General features: G+C 56.5%; 5 protein-coding genes across 5 annotated transcripts; 3 read left to right on the forward strand and 2 right to left on the reverse strand.

The window, feature by feature from the left end:
- Positions 1–1,485: 1,485 nt before the first annotated feature.
- Positions 1,486–3,096, reverse strand: BXZ73DRAFT_78949 (uncharacterized protein; the record flags this gene model as incomplete). The annotated part of the gene is made up of 9 exons (XM_048022973.1): positions 1,486–1,728; positions 1,795–1,850; positions 1,920–1,980; positions 2,098–2,177; positions 2,294–2,317; positions 2,375–2,533; positions 2,609–2,704; positions 2,965–2,995; positions 3,043–3,096. 9 exons carry the CDS (start codon positions 3,094–3,096, stop codon positions 1,486–1,488), a joined length of 804 nt encoding a protein of 267 aa, XP_047876000.1.
- A 1,526-nt stretch (positions 3,097–4,622) lies between these two features.
- Positions 4,623–5,681, reverse strand: BXZ73DRAFT_103149 (uncharacterized protein; the record flags this gene model as incomplete). The annotated part of the gene is made up of 4 exons (XM_048015486.1): positions 4,623–5,189; positions 5,238–5,332; positions 5,391–5,466; positions 5,514–5,681. 4 exons carry the CDS (start codon positions 5,679–5,681, stop codon positions 4,623–4,625), a joined length of 906 nt encoding a protein of 301 aa, XP_047876001.1.
- A 380-nt stretch (positions 5,682–6,061) lies between these two features.
- On the forward strand, positions 6,062–9,857 carry BXZ73DRAFT_49845 (alkaline phosphatase-like protein; the record flags this gene model as incomplete). The annotated part of the gene is made up of 17 exons (XM_048020332.1): positions 6,062–6,227; positions 6,278–6,451; positions 6,505–6,539; positions 6,592–6,609; positions 6,662–6,806; positions 6,856–7,022; positions 7,080–7,224; positions 7,284–7,579; positions 7,632–7,858; positions 7,911–8,268; positions 8,326–8,513; positions 8,564–8,672; positions 8,732–8,840; positions 8,895–9,234; positions 9,354–9,423; positions 9,478–9,592; positions 9,646–9,857. 17 exons carry the CDS (start codon positions 6,062–6,064, stop codon positions 9,855–9,857), a joined length of 2,874 nt encoding a protein of 957 aa, XP_047876002.1.
- Positions 9,858–10,398: 541 nt separating this feature from the next.
- On the forward strand, positions 10,399–11,271 carry BXZ73DRAFT_78952 (thioredoxin-like protein; the record flags this gene model as incomplete). Its single annotated transcript, XM_048022974.1, has 4 exons — positions 10,399–10,431; positions 10,486–10,605; positions 10,661–11,161; positions 11,221–11,271. 4 exons carry the CDS (start codon positions 10,399–10,401, stop codon positions 11,269–11,271), a joined length of 705 nt encoding a protein of 234 aa, XP_047876003.1.
- Positions 11,272–12,451: 1,180 nt separating this feature from the next.
- BXZ73DRAFT_49827 (uncharacterized protein) lies at positions 12,452–14,332 on the forward strand (the record flags this gene model as incomplete). Its single annotated transcript, XM_048020328.1, has 4 exons — positions 12,452–13,387; positions 13,670–13,811; positions 13,862–14,061; positions 14,114–14,332. Coding segments are annotated over 4 exons (1,497 nt in total), but the record flags the coding sequence as incomplete, so codon positions are not given.
- Positions 14,333–15,355: the final 1,023 nt, after the last annotated feature.

Here is a 15,355-nt window from a genome sequence, read left to right on the forward strand (position 1 = left end):
GTGGTGCTCAAGACGATGTCGCGCGTATTCCTCGAGACGTGCTTCCTGCCGTGGCTCTCGACGCCCATGACCAGGCAGGAAGTTGTGACGTGCGACAAAACCATGCGTCGCGCATCTCTCTGTTGCCTTCTGTGTCGTCCATGTGGCGGAAAGATATGTAGAGCCAGTGTTAGAGCAGGAAGGAGGTAAAAACAGAAGCGTACAATGTGTCGCTGGCACGCTCTCGCTGTCCGACCCCAATTTCCATCATTTTCCGAATTTTCTGCGTCGCTCGCGTCGGCTCGCGTCAGGTCGTACGCGCGCGGTGGGACTTTCCCGAATTTCTCCGAATTTTTCGGAGCATTCGTGCCTGTTGCCGCTCGCGTAGCGTCGGAGTTGGTCGGGCAATCATTTCGGCAACAGCTGTAAGTACTCACCATCGACCGCGCGCGTTTCCCGTCATCAAACTTCAAAATACGTTTGGTATAGTCTCGTGGATCGGAAATTCGCCTCTGGGTCGGCGCAAATTCGATTCTGGCGGACCGCGGGGCGATCATGATTCGGGGGAAGGAGCGGAAACGTCCCCGGGGGGAGTCTCGACTCTCATGCGATGGCGACGAATCGAAGTCAGCCCACAGGCGCAAGGGCCCGGCATTGTCTGTCGAGCGCCGCTCTCGGGGGGGGGGGGGGGGGGGGGGGCGTTGATATGTCCTCGAATGGCTACATGGATGGGTCCGTCGGGGACTGGCAGTGGTTCGGTGCTGGAGGACCACAGGATCCGCGCTCCGGGCCTTGGCAGCGAGTTGCGGATGACAACGCGAATGGAAACGCGTCCAACTCGGACAGATCACACCACCATACTGACATCGGACGCGCCACGCCTGTGAGCTGGGCCGTGGACCGTGGACGACCACTCTGATGACGCGCATGAGTCCTCAGATGGATCCTGGCGCACGAACGTGGGACGCGATCCGCCGACTCTACATGGGACCGATGAGCACTCGGACGAGTGCACGGAGGACCCGGACTCGGAAGTCGAGTCTGTATGACGTGTATTCGGAAGACGCAGCCGATAACGACCGCCGACGAGCCCGAAGGGAAGGTCGTCGAAGACAACGCCGAAGGTGCCGGGCAGACAGCAACATCAACGCCTTCTGCGCATCCACGTGAGCTTCAGTTATGTTTAACTTCGGTGAGTCTACTCTCGGAACCAGGCTCGGCCGTCTCGAGCCGACATATTGATGGATGTCTGCAGCCGCACACGATGATGTTCCGACCGGTAGCCGTGCTTCTGGTCCCTACGATGCATCCGTTTCATGAAGTCGCGTTTGGAAATGTATGCGTGATCCAAGTGAGGGACTCTGATGTCGCAGGAGCGAACAGGGTAGATGATGATAGCGGGGCAGACATCTCTGTAATCTTCTGCGTGAATACACAATGTGTTGCATCATTTTCTTTCGACGCAAAACCCCGCCATGCATGCCATCGATTCAAGCGCCACAGAGTTTACAAAATCGCCACGACGACTGCGCCAAAGGTAAGCATAGCCATAGCTCCAGGCGCAATTCGGCAAGTCGCTACCGTGTTGCCACTAGTGCTATGGCCAACAGAGTGACCGTTTCCTAAATGGACTTCGTCTCCCGAGGAATGAGAAGACCCGTGACCGCCCCCGCTTGAGCGAAAGTTCACCGGGCGGATCGCGGTGTCACTGGGGAAGATCGCAGTGGAGGTCTCGGACGCGTTTCCTATCTGAGCGTCCGCCGAAGATGAGATTCGTGCATCCGAGAAAACCCCTGGATGAACGGAAGGACACACCATCGAGGACTGCCCCACTTCGCCCTTGTTCTCGTAGACTGTGTCCATTGTCGGGTCTGTATGAGCGGTGTGAGCAATGTCAGGCAAGAGCACATACATTAAACATGTATCTGGCGAGCACTTACGAGTCAAATTAGTCAGAAGGGTCGCAACGGTCGCAAAGTAGGATAGTCTCATCACCAAGCGCTGATTACCCGCAAGCAGGGCAAGAAGCAAAGGAAGAAATTGAAGAGGGCGAAGAAGAATGCAGTGACTACTCCGAGCTGCCTCTTTATGCGGCACCGAGAAGCATGAGAAACACACATCCCAGATAGAAGCTGTCAGACAGATGGCGTGTCCATCAAGTTCTGTCTGGAGCACGTTGAAGGCGTGTGAGTCGCCAGCTGACAGCGGTGCAAGTGTCTGATCTGATCAATAACTAGTATCTCCTGCTGAGAGCGAATGGTACAGCAGTGCACATTGAACAGCATCAACGGCATCGTACAGACAGGAGTCATACCTGCGATGGTAGCACATCCTCCATCTCCAATGCAGCGTCATAATCAAACTCAAACTTTGGGGGTCCTTCTTCAGTAAACACCGCATTCGACATGCACGAGAGACCGGAGGAAGCGTGACCAGGGACCGACCCCGTTGACGAAGGTGATCACGGACAAGACGTTGATCGTGATCGTGACACTGCTAGAGCAGCGGCTAAAGATGAAGCGTTTGAACGTCGCATACACGAAGTACCATGTCTCTGTCAGCCGGTATGAGTGTAGACCAACAGTCAAGAACAACGCTCGTGCTTACCGAAACAGAGTAAAATAGACACCTTTGCACCACAAATTTCCAGCCGCGGTGCGACACCAGATGATCACTAGAACAGCGACAGGAAGCGCGATCGCGTCCGCCCACGTTGCAAGAGACGCTAGGTCGGCTCTCAAAATCAGAAAGAATGAGAAAGCAGAGGATCCAGTACTCGCACCTGTGCAGAAGGAAAGGCTCCTCCGGAACCTTCCGTTAAGAAGCAGGGGCCCAGGTTAGGGCATGGTGTCTTGGAATCGTCTCGTCTTAAACAGAAGTGAAATGTTAGGACCATCTTCATCGCATGTCCGCGAAGCGCGGAGAATACTGGAGGTATTTGGATTGTCAACTTGATCGCTTCCGCAGGTGTCCACAGTCACTTACCTACGACGGCCATGTCGCAGACCTCGTAGCTCTGCATGAAGATGCGTATGTTAGTCAAGAGCATCTACCTACACTCACACAGTCGCTCTTGTACACCTCGAACCCGCTCAGGACCACGACCACTTCATACATGATGGCCGCTTATTCATTCACGACATACTACATAGCACCATTGGGATCGAGATTCGAGATATCGCGTCGCCAGATCGCTGTGCTCCGCGTGCGCGGTTAGGACCCACTGTCCCTAGCGTCGCATTATTCGCGCAATCTTGCCGGAACTTCTTCAGCTCGTAGATCGTCCATACACACAGCTTGCACTCACCTGGAGATTGTACCACCGGGATCTGTCGCCCGGGAAACTTGTGTTTGTACTGTATATGCGCCAGCATACCACAGCTGAAATACATTCAACGCGACTGCAGCACATACCTTGGTCGGGAGGTTGTTGTCCTCGAACACCGGGTCGTGCGCGCAAAAGCATCCACTGGAGTGCCGTACCTTCCCGGTATGAGGCCCAACACGGGTCGCCCGACGTTGGAATTGGAATGCTCGTGAGGTAGGTCACCGTAGCGGAAACCGCCACGAAGGAACTCAGCAGGCTGGGTCCATGGGCCGTGGACGTTCAGAACCGCGTCGCGCACGACATGTTCGGCGTAGGATACGTGGAGTCGTCGGAAGTGAGGGGGCTGATGAACATGGACGACTCTGTGAACGACAGAACGACGGACGACGCGTTGGTTGCATTGTCAACCACCGACCTTCAAAAGAGAAGGTGGTGAGCAGAGGAGGAAGGAGATGGGGATCCTACGACGTACCTCGATGCCAAAGTCAGGCGCAAACCATGAACCGTTCCCCACCAAAGATGCGCTACTTTTGAACGTCAAATTCTACACACTCCTCACCACCCCGTGGGTCTCTTTGACCGCGACCGGACCGACTGTCCTGCTCATCGGCGCGTAGCTGAACGCGTCCCATGGACCCGGAGGCGTGGCGACGGCGAGCGCACCAAGGAGGAGGATCCAGGCTCGGGAGGCCGCGTCTTCGGTTCGCGTACGTCTTGCGCTCTGCTCGAGTTCAAGCATTCAATGCTCTTCTTGAATCCAAGGCACAGTCGCCCTACGTTTGCGCACGCCGGGTATATCACGGGGAGAGCGGGCGGGCGGTTGGCAAGCATTTCCCAGTCTTGTGGCCTCGAGCGAAAGAAATGGATGAATGGTGACCACCTCGCGTGCCATCGTGTGCTGAACGTGCTTGTGGTCGTGCGGCGAGAACACGCGGGCGTACAACGCGTCGGGCGACCGTCTTGTTTTGCATTGAAAAGGAGAGATCACATATCGGAGGTGTGCGGAAGACGACGGGGCAGAAGAGCGAGAACATGGGCGTGCATGCGAGGGTGGTGGAGATCCGAGCGTGACCCTGCTGTGCGGCTATCCCCGCCAGTACGCTCGCGCGGGCATGAGCCAACTTGTCGCCACTCGCTCTTGACTCTCATTCTCCGGCAGCCCATACATACAATTATTACACAAAGCATTCGGTCAGTATTATAAGTATCATGTAAATCAGCGCACCCGGCGCTCTCGCACTGCGCGATGGCGAAGATGGAATCGAAAGGATGCTATACTAATATTGGTTCGACATGAAGGGGATTGAGAAATCCACTACTCGAGGTCCTCGGCAGTGCGATCATCCAAATCCCCGAAGTCTACGTCTGACTTGGACCTGACTTCTATATCATCATCTGTCCAAGGATTCCAGTGGCGTCCCTTGGTGTCGTCGAGCTCCAGTGGATAGTAGATACTCCCGGTTGGCGTAACGTTGTCCTGGCAGGGTGCGGCGGCCTTACGTGCGTCATTTTGTTCATCATGGCGACGTGACCGCGGTGTCCATTCGGTTGGAGGCATTGCTCCATCCCATTCCTGGTAGATGTCTTCAATGTTACAAATAGTTTTTAGAATCGTCGATACGGGGGTATAGGGATCAAAATATTCGAGACTTTCGATCCTGTTTGGGTATACCCGCTGAAGCTTCGTGCCGGTGTGGAAGACGACGTGGTGGTAGGGAACAGGGAGATATATGGGGCCGAAATCGATGAAAGGGTAATGGAAGCGCTGTGTGTCTTCATTCAGATGCTCTTTAGAGGGAGAGTACTTGATCACCGACGAGCATTCACGCATGGAGGGAAATGCGACCAGGAGATACTTGAACACAGTGGCGCCGTCGTAGCACTAAATATATTGTCAATTATCGGAAACTAGTTGTGGGAAGAGATATACGTCGTTTATATCGCCCTTGGCTTCGGCGGGCACCAAAAACCAACCGGTGGGCTCATTGTCATCTGTTCCAAACAAGGCACAGAGACTGGCCTCAACTGCGATGGGAATGTGAGAGTCACCTTCGAAACTAAGGGATATCCCAGGCCCACTCACGCGATATGATGTTCTTGGGATCATGGACATCAAACGAGTGGCGCGCAACGCCCCACGAGAACTCTAACTTGTCGAGCTGCGAGACGTCAGCGAGAAAGTAACACCATACGCTGGGTCACGCACCCGCTCACGGGATATATCGGGGGGAACAAGGTAGGCACGCTGCAGGACCGTCTCTCTGCTTCGGTTGAGACCAGTGACCGCGCAATGTTGGCCGATGTCCACCTCGTCAGACTCTGTGGAGGATACGGAATTGCGCCAGGCAATGGATTTCTCGAAGCAGGCAGACATTCTAGGGAAATGATATCAGAGCGCGTCGTTGACGGAGTGGAATGATGATGTACCAGCTCTGCCGCGAAGAGAATACAGTTGATTTCACTTGAACGACCTCCTGCAATCATCACTGCGGTATACGGGATGCTGTTACAACGCCATGCAGTCAAGATAGAAGATGTACTGACCAAGTGCGGTGACCGCTAGTGGTGGTGATGGAGGCGCGCGACGCGCGCGAAGTGCAGGTTCGCGCGATGTCGCGCGCTCTGTATCTCTTCCCTCAACGACACTCCACCGACACCCACTCGCGCGCGCCCTCTTAGACCGCCTTCCGCTCTTCACCCCCCACATTCTAACCGCACATACATGAATCTGCTTGCATAGGATCGACAACCCCCATGGCGATATCCAACTCCGTATGGCAGCTCTTGCTCATAGGGCTCGTCTTCCACCTGGTATATATTGGCACCGTCTTCGACTGCTATTTCACCAGCCCAGTCGTCCGAGGCATGCAACAGCACTCGCTCAAGACGGCGGAAGCCAAGCGGCTTGTTCTCATTGTCGGTATGTCTGCGCGCAGCTCGTTTGGCTGTCCATCTCACATCGCAGCGCAGGGGACGGCTTGCGCGCGGACCTCCTCCTCGAGAAGAATGGATTTCCCATGGTTCCTGGCTCTCCGGACGTCGTCGCTCCTCACCTGAGGTCCATCATTGAGGAGCGCGGGGCATGGGGGATCTCGCATACGCATGTCCCCACGGAAAGCAGGCCAGGGCATGTCGCACTGATCGGTACGTCGCCATTGCTCTGTTCTTCAGCATGCGGTCGAACAGTGCGCTTCCAGGCGGGATGTACGAGGATGTTTCTGCGGTGACGAAGGTACGCGGGTGTCTGTGTTGTTTTGCACGCGCTGACTAGTTGCACATCAAAGGGCTGGAAAACGAACCCGGTGGGTGGTCTCCCTCGATTCCAATCCCCACGCGACTCACAACCTCGTGCAGGTCGACTTCGACTCGGTGTTCAATCAATCGAGTGCCACCTTTTCCTTCGGCTCGCCGGATATTCTTCCAATGTTTGCGCGCGGAGCGACTCCTGGAAAGGTGGAGATGTGGTGCTATGACGAAGAGGAGGAGGACTTTACGAAAGGTGCGTTCCAGTCTTTACACGACTCCTCGAGAAACCGAGCACGTCATAGATGCCACCTCCCTGGACGTCTGGGTTCTGGACCAGCTGCGCGCCCTCCTCCACAACGCAACCTCGGACGCCACTCTGGACGCCCGTTTGCGAGGCGAGCAGACCGTATTCTTCCTGCATTTGCTCGGGCTCGATACCACCGGTCACTCGTATCGCCCTCACTCAAAAGTACGTTTCGCATACCGTTCTGCCAAGTCGACCCTCGTCCTCACATCAAGCCCACAGGAGTACATGGCGAACATCCAAGTAGTTGACGAGATCGTCAAACAGACGGAAGAGCTCTTCCGGGAGTTCTTCGCGGACGACGAGACAGCGTACGTCTTTACCGCCGACCATGGCATGTCCAAGATTGGGAACCACGGCGACGGCGGTAAGGTCTGCCTCGCCTCCACTTCCACGTCGCACTCTTGGCTGACCTCTTCTTTGTAGACCCCGATAATACTCGCACGCCGATAATCGCTTGGGGAAAGGGTGTCCGTGGACCTCTACCTGACAGCAAACCGTCTTCACATGACGCCTACTCCGTGCCTTTCGAGCTCAGCCACCTTCTTCGCCACGATGTGGAGCAAGCAGACGTAGCTGCGCTTATGTCGTCTCTCATTGGAGTGAACTGGCCCATCAACTCGGTGGGGGTTTTGCCAGACGTCGACCCGGACCGGCCGGGTTACCTGCTACCGCAAGAAGGCGAAAAGACGCAAGCGGAGGCTGCGCTGATCAATGCCAAGGTATGTGGCTTCCCGAAGGTGTCCGTTATAGTCGATGCTGATCATACTTTAGGTGATCCTGGAGCACTATCGAGTCAAGCATTTCGAAAAGAAGGAGCACTCGCTGTACTACCGGCCATACTCGTACTTTGTACATTCGGCTCAGTCGGACGAACTTCCGGGCGACTCAGCCATTACGGCTATCGAGGGGCTCATTCGAGAGAGAAGATACCATCAAGCTCGTCTGCAAACGAAAGACTTCATCGCGCACTCGCTCGAAGGCCTTCGGTATCTGCAAACGTACGTCTCTCGCTACTTCCAGTGGGTCTCCAAGTTCACTTCCATGGGGTAGTTACGACCGCACTATGCTGCAAGGCATCGTCATTGCGGCCTACCTCGGCTGGATTGCCTTTGGCGCCGTCTCGATTCTTATTCCCCGGTCCACACCAGCGAGCTCCCCAGGCACAAGCAGTCTGCCGGTCCACATTGCCGCGGCATCCGTCGTCGCCGCCTTTTCTGCTGTCTTCGTGAAGCAACGGTCCCCCGTCACCTTTTACGTCTACATCGCCTTCCCGTGCTACTTCTGGGATCAAGTTCTCGTGCGCGCCGGCAGTCCTTTACTCGAGTACATGAGAAACAGTCAGCCAGGATCGGTGGGCAAAATTCTGATCCGAGGAGCGGTCGTAGTTGCAGCCTTGCAGAGCATGGTGGTAAGTCTGCCAACTGCATGTCCACCGCGGCCCCCGTTGACGTCTCTTTCCTTTCAGGCTGGCTACACTCATCGCTCGCTATGGAGTGCATGGTTTGCTATCCTCGGCGTCGCGTGGCCGCTATTTTGGCCGAGCGATGTCCGCTCGAAGAACTGGTCACTTGTGATCGGATGGACATCGTGCTGTCTTTGCACTGCGATCTTCCCGCTGCTCAGCGTACATCAAGAGGAAAACCTAGCTGGAATGTACGCACATCTGTTGGTCAGAGGTACCCAAAGCTCACTTGAGGTTGTAGCACATGTGGGACGTTGGCGATGTACGCTATCGGTGTACTATGTTCCCGATGGTTCAAGTTCACAAACTCGAACGAGAGTTCCCTTTTCAAAGCAGCCATCCTCATCCCCGTGGGTACTTTCGACTCTTCACATTTCGATGGCTGACGTAGGTCTTGCTCAATGAATAGCTTAACAATCTCGGCTGGTCGCTAATTCTAGTGGCTGTTATCGCATGGGACCTACGTGACAAGAAAGGCGTTCCACCTGCATTCCGTTTTATAGGCTGGGGTCTTTTCCGTGCGTTCGCCTGTCCCCTCTCCTGTGAAATTTGTTTGCTAACCGTCTGGGTAGTATCTACCGTCGCGCTACCCTTCGTTCTTCGCGTCGGCCGGAGCCAGCCCTACGCACGTCTACTCAGCTTCTTCCTCGGATTTGGCGTAGCCTTCGTGTGGCTGGCAATCGCTGTGGAGGGCTTGTTCTACGTCGCGTATTCGCTGACACTCACGATGTGGGTCGAAGTTGAGACTGCGCTGCGTCAGGCGACGGATGAGGAAAAGCACGAGGAAAAGGGGGCCCGAGAAGACAAGTCGAAGGTTGTCGACGTGGCGGCATACAAGCCGCGGGTGGATGACCTGCGCATCGCGGTCTTCTTCCTGTTCTTCGTTCAGGTGGCGTTCTTTGGGACCGGAAAGTGAGTGTACATCTTCAAGTCGCTCTTGTTCGCATGCTGACATGTATTGTAGCGTTGCTTCGATATCGTAAGCATTTCATGTTCGTACTGAGGCGTTCCACTGGCTGATGTCAGCTCAGTTCCTTTTACCTTGAGCCCGTATACCGTCTAGTCCCGGTCTTCAACCCATTCCTCATGGCAGCTCTCTTGGTGCGTCAATGACCACCGTCGGTACTCCGACATGAGCTGACTGCGTGGTCACAGATCTTCAAGATCATTGCTCCCTACATCATCCTCGCGATCTGCTTCTCCATTTTGAACGCGCGCCTCTCACTACCGCCGTTCAGTCTCTTCCTCGTCGCCCTCACCTTAACCGACAGTACGTTGCCTCGCTCATTCCTCCCCACTCGTGCTGACCCCATCCGTTACCAGTCATGACGATCACTTTTTTCCTCCGGGTCACCGACACCGGCTCGTGGCTGGAGATCGGCCAGACAATCTCGTTCTTCTGTATCAGCTCGCTCCTCTTGGTCTGGTCGGCGGGTATCTGCGCGCTGGGCGAGGTGCTCATGGCGCCATCGGCGGAAGCGCAAGCGTCGGTGTCAAGTGGTCACGCGACTGTGGTCAAAGAGAGGACGGAGTAGCTGCTTACGGGCCAGCGACCGGTGGTGGCTTCGCGCCGTGGTCGGACCCCTGTAGTATGCATTCACATCTGGACGCGTAATTAATACCGGTCTGCTTGATCTCATTTTTCAGCTTTTTCTCAAGGCTGTCAGTTTCGAATCGTGCGGTTTTCGGCCGATGCCGTTGTGCGGATTGGTCTCTTGTGCTGCGTCCGACATCGGGAGTCCGGGGACGCCCGCAAGACGCCCCATCCCATCACCCCGACCTCGGGATATCCTCTCCCTTACGTGCATGCCCCTTCACTCAGATCGGGGATAGTACTCCGCTGTAGTGTGGGAATACCGGTACACCACAAGCCGTTTGCGCCTCGGTCGTCAAACCACCTATGGGATGTATCCCGACCTCCGACGGAACGGGATTCGCCAGTCTGCGCCTGCACGCTCCCCTCTCACGCCGCACTGGAACCTGCGGAGACACGACGGGTATAAAAGATGAAGGTTATGACCGTGCTCAGACATCAACCGCACTTCACCTTCGACACTGTGAAAGCATACAACCAACATGCCAGAGCAAATCACCCTCTACGGCCACCCGGTAATTTCTGGACACTCTTCTGGTTTCTTCAACTCGGACTCATACATCTTGTAGTACTCCCCCTATGTCCACCGCGTTGCCATCGTACTGGAAGCGACTGGGGCTAAGCACCAGTATTACACTGTCAACCTCATGGACAGGTCGGTCTGGGGAAGCATCTCGCCGACGGGCAAGGTAGTCAAGCTCCCCCCAGTCCACTATCGTTTACTCATTGTCGTTTCCGCCTCAGATTCCCTTCATCACCTATGGCGGCCCCGAGGTCCCTCCCGACCAGCCCTCGCCCGAGTCGGAGAAGATCCCCGAGTCGCTCATCATCGCGGCGCTCATCGCCGAGGAGTACCCCTCCGCCGGCCTCATCCCCGCCGACCCGATCGCGCGCACGCGGATGCGCCTGTTCATCAACGAGTGGGAGTCCTCAGGGGAGGCCGCCTTCCGCGCCGCACTGATGGGCACCGGGCCCGTCGACGCCATCCTCGACGTCTATGCGCGCCTGCAAGCGCGCTTGGGGGGCAGCACGTTCGCGGTCGGGGACGCCCTCACGCTGGCGGACGTCGCCGTCGCGCCGTTCCTGTTCCGGAACGAGTACCTCATGCGGCACGAAATTGGCAAGTACCCGTTGGGCGAAGGGAAGAAGTTCATCGACCACCTGGAGGGGCCCGAGTTCGTGCGGTTCCGCGAGTATGCGGAGGCCGTCAAGGCGCACCCGAGCGTCAAGAAGACGTATGATGAGGTCCGTAGTCAGCTTCTGTGCAGGGTGGTGGTACTGATTGTGTATGGCGTGGCTTTCAGGCTGTTTACGCGGCTATGATGGGGAACAACCCGTACCTCAAGCGCGATTGAAGAGGCGGGATACATGCGGTGGCGGCGGGGTTGAGCCACGGATGGAAAATGGACGTTCTTTAGGACCGGATAGCGTGGCATGCCCATGTAGCTGATGTCCGAGTCGCCTCGTGGATATGCCGGAGACAACGCGGATGCTCCCAGTACTTCTGCTGCCTCTTCGTCTATGCATTTCTTGTGAGTTATTACCTGGGTTTGGAGTAGAGGGACATTAGAGCTCGGTATACCCCACCAGAACCGGAGCATACACACGTTTCATTTACATCCACATACATCTGCCATGAGATGTAGGTACAATTTCGCGGCCCGTTTTCGAGTCCGGTCAAATTGAGGTCAAATGATTCGGTCCCAATCCTCAAGGCCTCACGCTCCATATGACTCCCATTGTGTAGGCGCGTTTGAAATCGGCCAGCGACCACCACGAGGCTGTTCATGATGTGCGAGGCAACTCACAAAGCAAGGCCGGAGCGGGGTTGTGGTAGATACCCGTGGGAACATGATCGCGCTTGCCAAATTGAACATGGAAACGCCCACCCCACTGCTTCTTTCACCACATCCACCAACAGTCGATTGTGCCTTTTGCGCCCGTAGGGCTCTTCGAGAAGCCTCGAACAAAGGTAAGCGAATCGGCATAACCGCGGAGTTTCTCTCTGACTCGACCACACACAGATTGCCGGTACCTCAACCAGAGCGTACTCTGACCACCCTCACCCAACGCTCGCCTACAAAAGCCCAGGGCGTGTCCTTGGTATGTCGGCACTTCTTTCTCTCCGCCATGTCTAACTCCACTTCCTCCACCTTCGGTTCCAATAATCCGCACTTCGTCTCGAACACTAGCCCTCCGTATCGGCACTCGGGCTCTATCTTCAGCAGCGCCACCGGCCAACGAAACAAGACAGATTACCGTCGCGCAATATCGAATGACATGGCTCACAAGTCGTTCTTGATCTCCCCGGATCACTTCGTATCCACTTGGATGCCCGTCGAGGATACTGCGATCCTTCCCCCGATGCCCGATGAGAACCCGTTCGTAGACCTCGAAGACGCGAACGACTGGGAGGAGAGTGAGGTGGTCAAGAAAGTGGTGCGTTTATCGTCGTGGATGCTTAAAATCTCGCGTTAACATCCAGATACTTAGGCTGCAGCCATCAACCGGGAGGACCTCGTTCCCGGGTTGCAGATGGCTACCAGCGAAACGAAGTACGATCTCGACGCGAACGGCAAGCAGAAGATCGATGGCGCCCTTTACCTCGACCAGTACACGCCTGAGGATGGGCGACCGCATTGGCCGGACCAGGTCGTCCCCATTGAGTTCAAGCGCGGCAGGAACTCTCTCGATCCTTTCGACGACAAGAAGGACGGCGGCACGACCCAGGCGGAGACGCGGAAGGTCGTACGTGGCCAAGTCGCAAACTACGTCGAAACCCTCCTCGACTATCAGTACCGCACGTTCACCTTCTTCCTCTTCTTCTTCGGCCGCACCGTCCGCCTCACCCGCTGGTCTCGCGCCGGAGTCATCGTCTCTCACGCCTTCGACTACGTCGACAAATGGGACACGCTCTGCGAGGCCCTTCGCCGTATCTCCCACCTCACTCGCGTGGACTCTGGACAGGGCGTCGGTTACGACCCGACTTCCACTCGTCTTCGCTCGAAGGATCCGGAGTGGAAGGTTATGACCAACGCCGCCAAGGCACGCTCCACGGATGTCGACCTGACTGAGCGGGACCTGGCCGACGGCGAGCTCGTCGGCGCCTTCACGTTCAAGTACGTGCGCGACATGTTCGCCGAGTCTCTGCAGCAGGATGCCGCAAGGTACAAGCTCGCAATACCGGACGGGAACGGAGGCTTCCGCTACTTCCTTGTCGCCAGACGCCAATTCCGCGGACCTGGAGCGATTGGCCGCGGTACGTGCGGCCTGGTCGGATACGAGAAGAAGACACGTCGGTTCTACTGGATCAAGGACACCTGGCGCGCGGACTACCCGGCCCTCATGCGCGAGGGGGACGTCTTGGAGGAGCTCAGGCTAGCCGGGGTTCCGAACATCCCCACGCTCGTCTGTCACGGCGACCTCCCCGGACAGGCCACAGTAGAGCACACGCTCTGGAAGAAGCGGCAGGTTGACATCATCCACACGTACTTCTCCGCCCCCACACACGACGAGACCGCCGCCACTATCCCCTTTACGTTCCATATGCGTACAGCCTCCTCCTCCCTCAGCGCCACGAACACCACTCGCTCCGCGACTTCGGCGGGCAGCTCCCTCGGTAAGAGGAAGCGCTCCGAAGACGAGGAGGACAACGATTCCTATGCTGACGACGGTGGTTCCAACGCTGACGACGACGGCTCCAATGCCGAGAGCGAAGATGTCGATGCCGAGGACCGTGATCCGGATATCGAGGAGGGCGGTCCGGATGTCGATCCCACCTGTCCATTCCGCCGACACCAACATTATCGCCTCTGCGTCGAAGAAGTCGGCCTTCCTCTCCATCGCTTCACCAGCGTGTATCAGTTCTTGAATATAGTCTTGAATGCTGTACAAGGTAACGTGGCTTTCTTTCCCATCATTTTGACGTCCTAACGGTCTCTGCAGCACATAGTGTGGCCTTCCGGAAGTGCGACATCCTACACCGAGATGTTAGTGGAGGCAACATACTCATTTTCCCCCGCGTCGTCGTCGACAAACCGGATGGTGGTTCTGAGACTCGCCGTCTTCTTTGGAAAGGGGCTTTGATCGACTGGGAGCTCGCCAAGAAGATAACCGAGAAGTTCTGGAGACAGCCAGGGAGGACGGTAAGTTTTTACGGTGTCGCGCGATTCCATTGCACCGCTGACGAGCACTCAGGGGACTATGCAATTCATGTCCATCGCGATTTTGATGGACGGCAACAAGGTCGCCACCGTCTCAGACGACATGGAGTCCTTCTTCTACATCATCCTCTACTACTCCGTTCGCTACGTCGACTCGAACATAACCGAGGACGCACAGGTCTTCTCCTGGCTCGAGAGGTTCTTCGACTGCTACACCCTCGATGGGGACATCTACACCTGCGGCGAAGTCAAGAAGAGCGCATCGTGGGCTTTAAGCGGCCAGTTGACACTTACCGGGTCCAGGACGACGCTCGCCTTCCCCGCCCCCCTCAACGAAGTGCTACACTCCCTGCATCTCTCGCTCAAGTGCTGGTATCTCGCCCAGCGTTGGGAAGAAGAGCAACTTGAACATGCCCGCGAGGCTAAGAAGTCCCCCGGTCCGGGGATGACCCCGCCCCCACCAGCCGCTCCCATAAGATACAGTGTGCCCTCAAGTCTCACCACTAGGAAGCACGCTTTCGATGCCGACATGGCCTTCGACATCCCCCAGCCTGAAGGGTCGCTCCCAAGCGAGATCTCAGAACCGACGACGGACCAGTACAACCGCGCGAAAGCGTTCATGGACGCGCGCGCGTTCTACGGCATGGTGTACCAGCATCTCGCTGACGAGGCCGCTTGGCACGAGCTGGACACGCCGGCGAGGGACAGGGTGCCGCCCGGGATTCAGTCGACGGTGCAGCTCGGCCCAGCTGTCACGATGCTCCCCACCCCAGTGAGCCACTTCGTCAGCGCCCCGGCTCCCATTGGTGCAGAGCCCTCTGCGAGAGGAAAGGAGCGCGCTCTTGAGGGGGAGGAGCCCACGGAGTTCCGCGAGTACCTCGAGGGGCCTAGGGATATTTGGAATGACTTGAGGAAGCACAGGAATGCGGTCAAGCAGGCGGAGGCGGGGCAGAACGCGCAGAAGAAGACGAAGTCGACCAAGGGCAAGAAGAACAAGGCGAAGAAGGCGAGGTACTCTCTGCCGTCGCCTCCTCCCGCGACTCCAGACAAGTCCCGTCATACTTGCTAGACCAGCGTTCGTCTCCATGTAGCCTCTCGCATCACATGTTTCAGTATGTTCCCCGTGTATTGTATCTACTCCGATGTCGTTTATACACTACATCGTACTCATCGTAAATTCTCATTTTGTGCTGTAGTCGAGATCATCGCTACAGCAGTCGTAATTCTGAATACGAATTGTACAGCTCGCTTCCAACCGGGAAAGCTTGTCGTGACG

Source organism: Epithele typhae (assembly GCF_022376455.1).
Source record: "Epithele typhae strain CBS 203.58 chromosome Unknown BXZ73scaffold_38, whole genome shotgun sequence".
Classification (NCBI taxonomy): Eukaryota; Fungi; Basidiomycota; class Agaricomycetes; order Polyporales; family Epitheliaceae; genus Epithele; species Epithele typhae.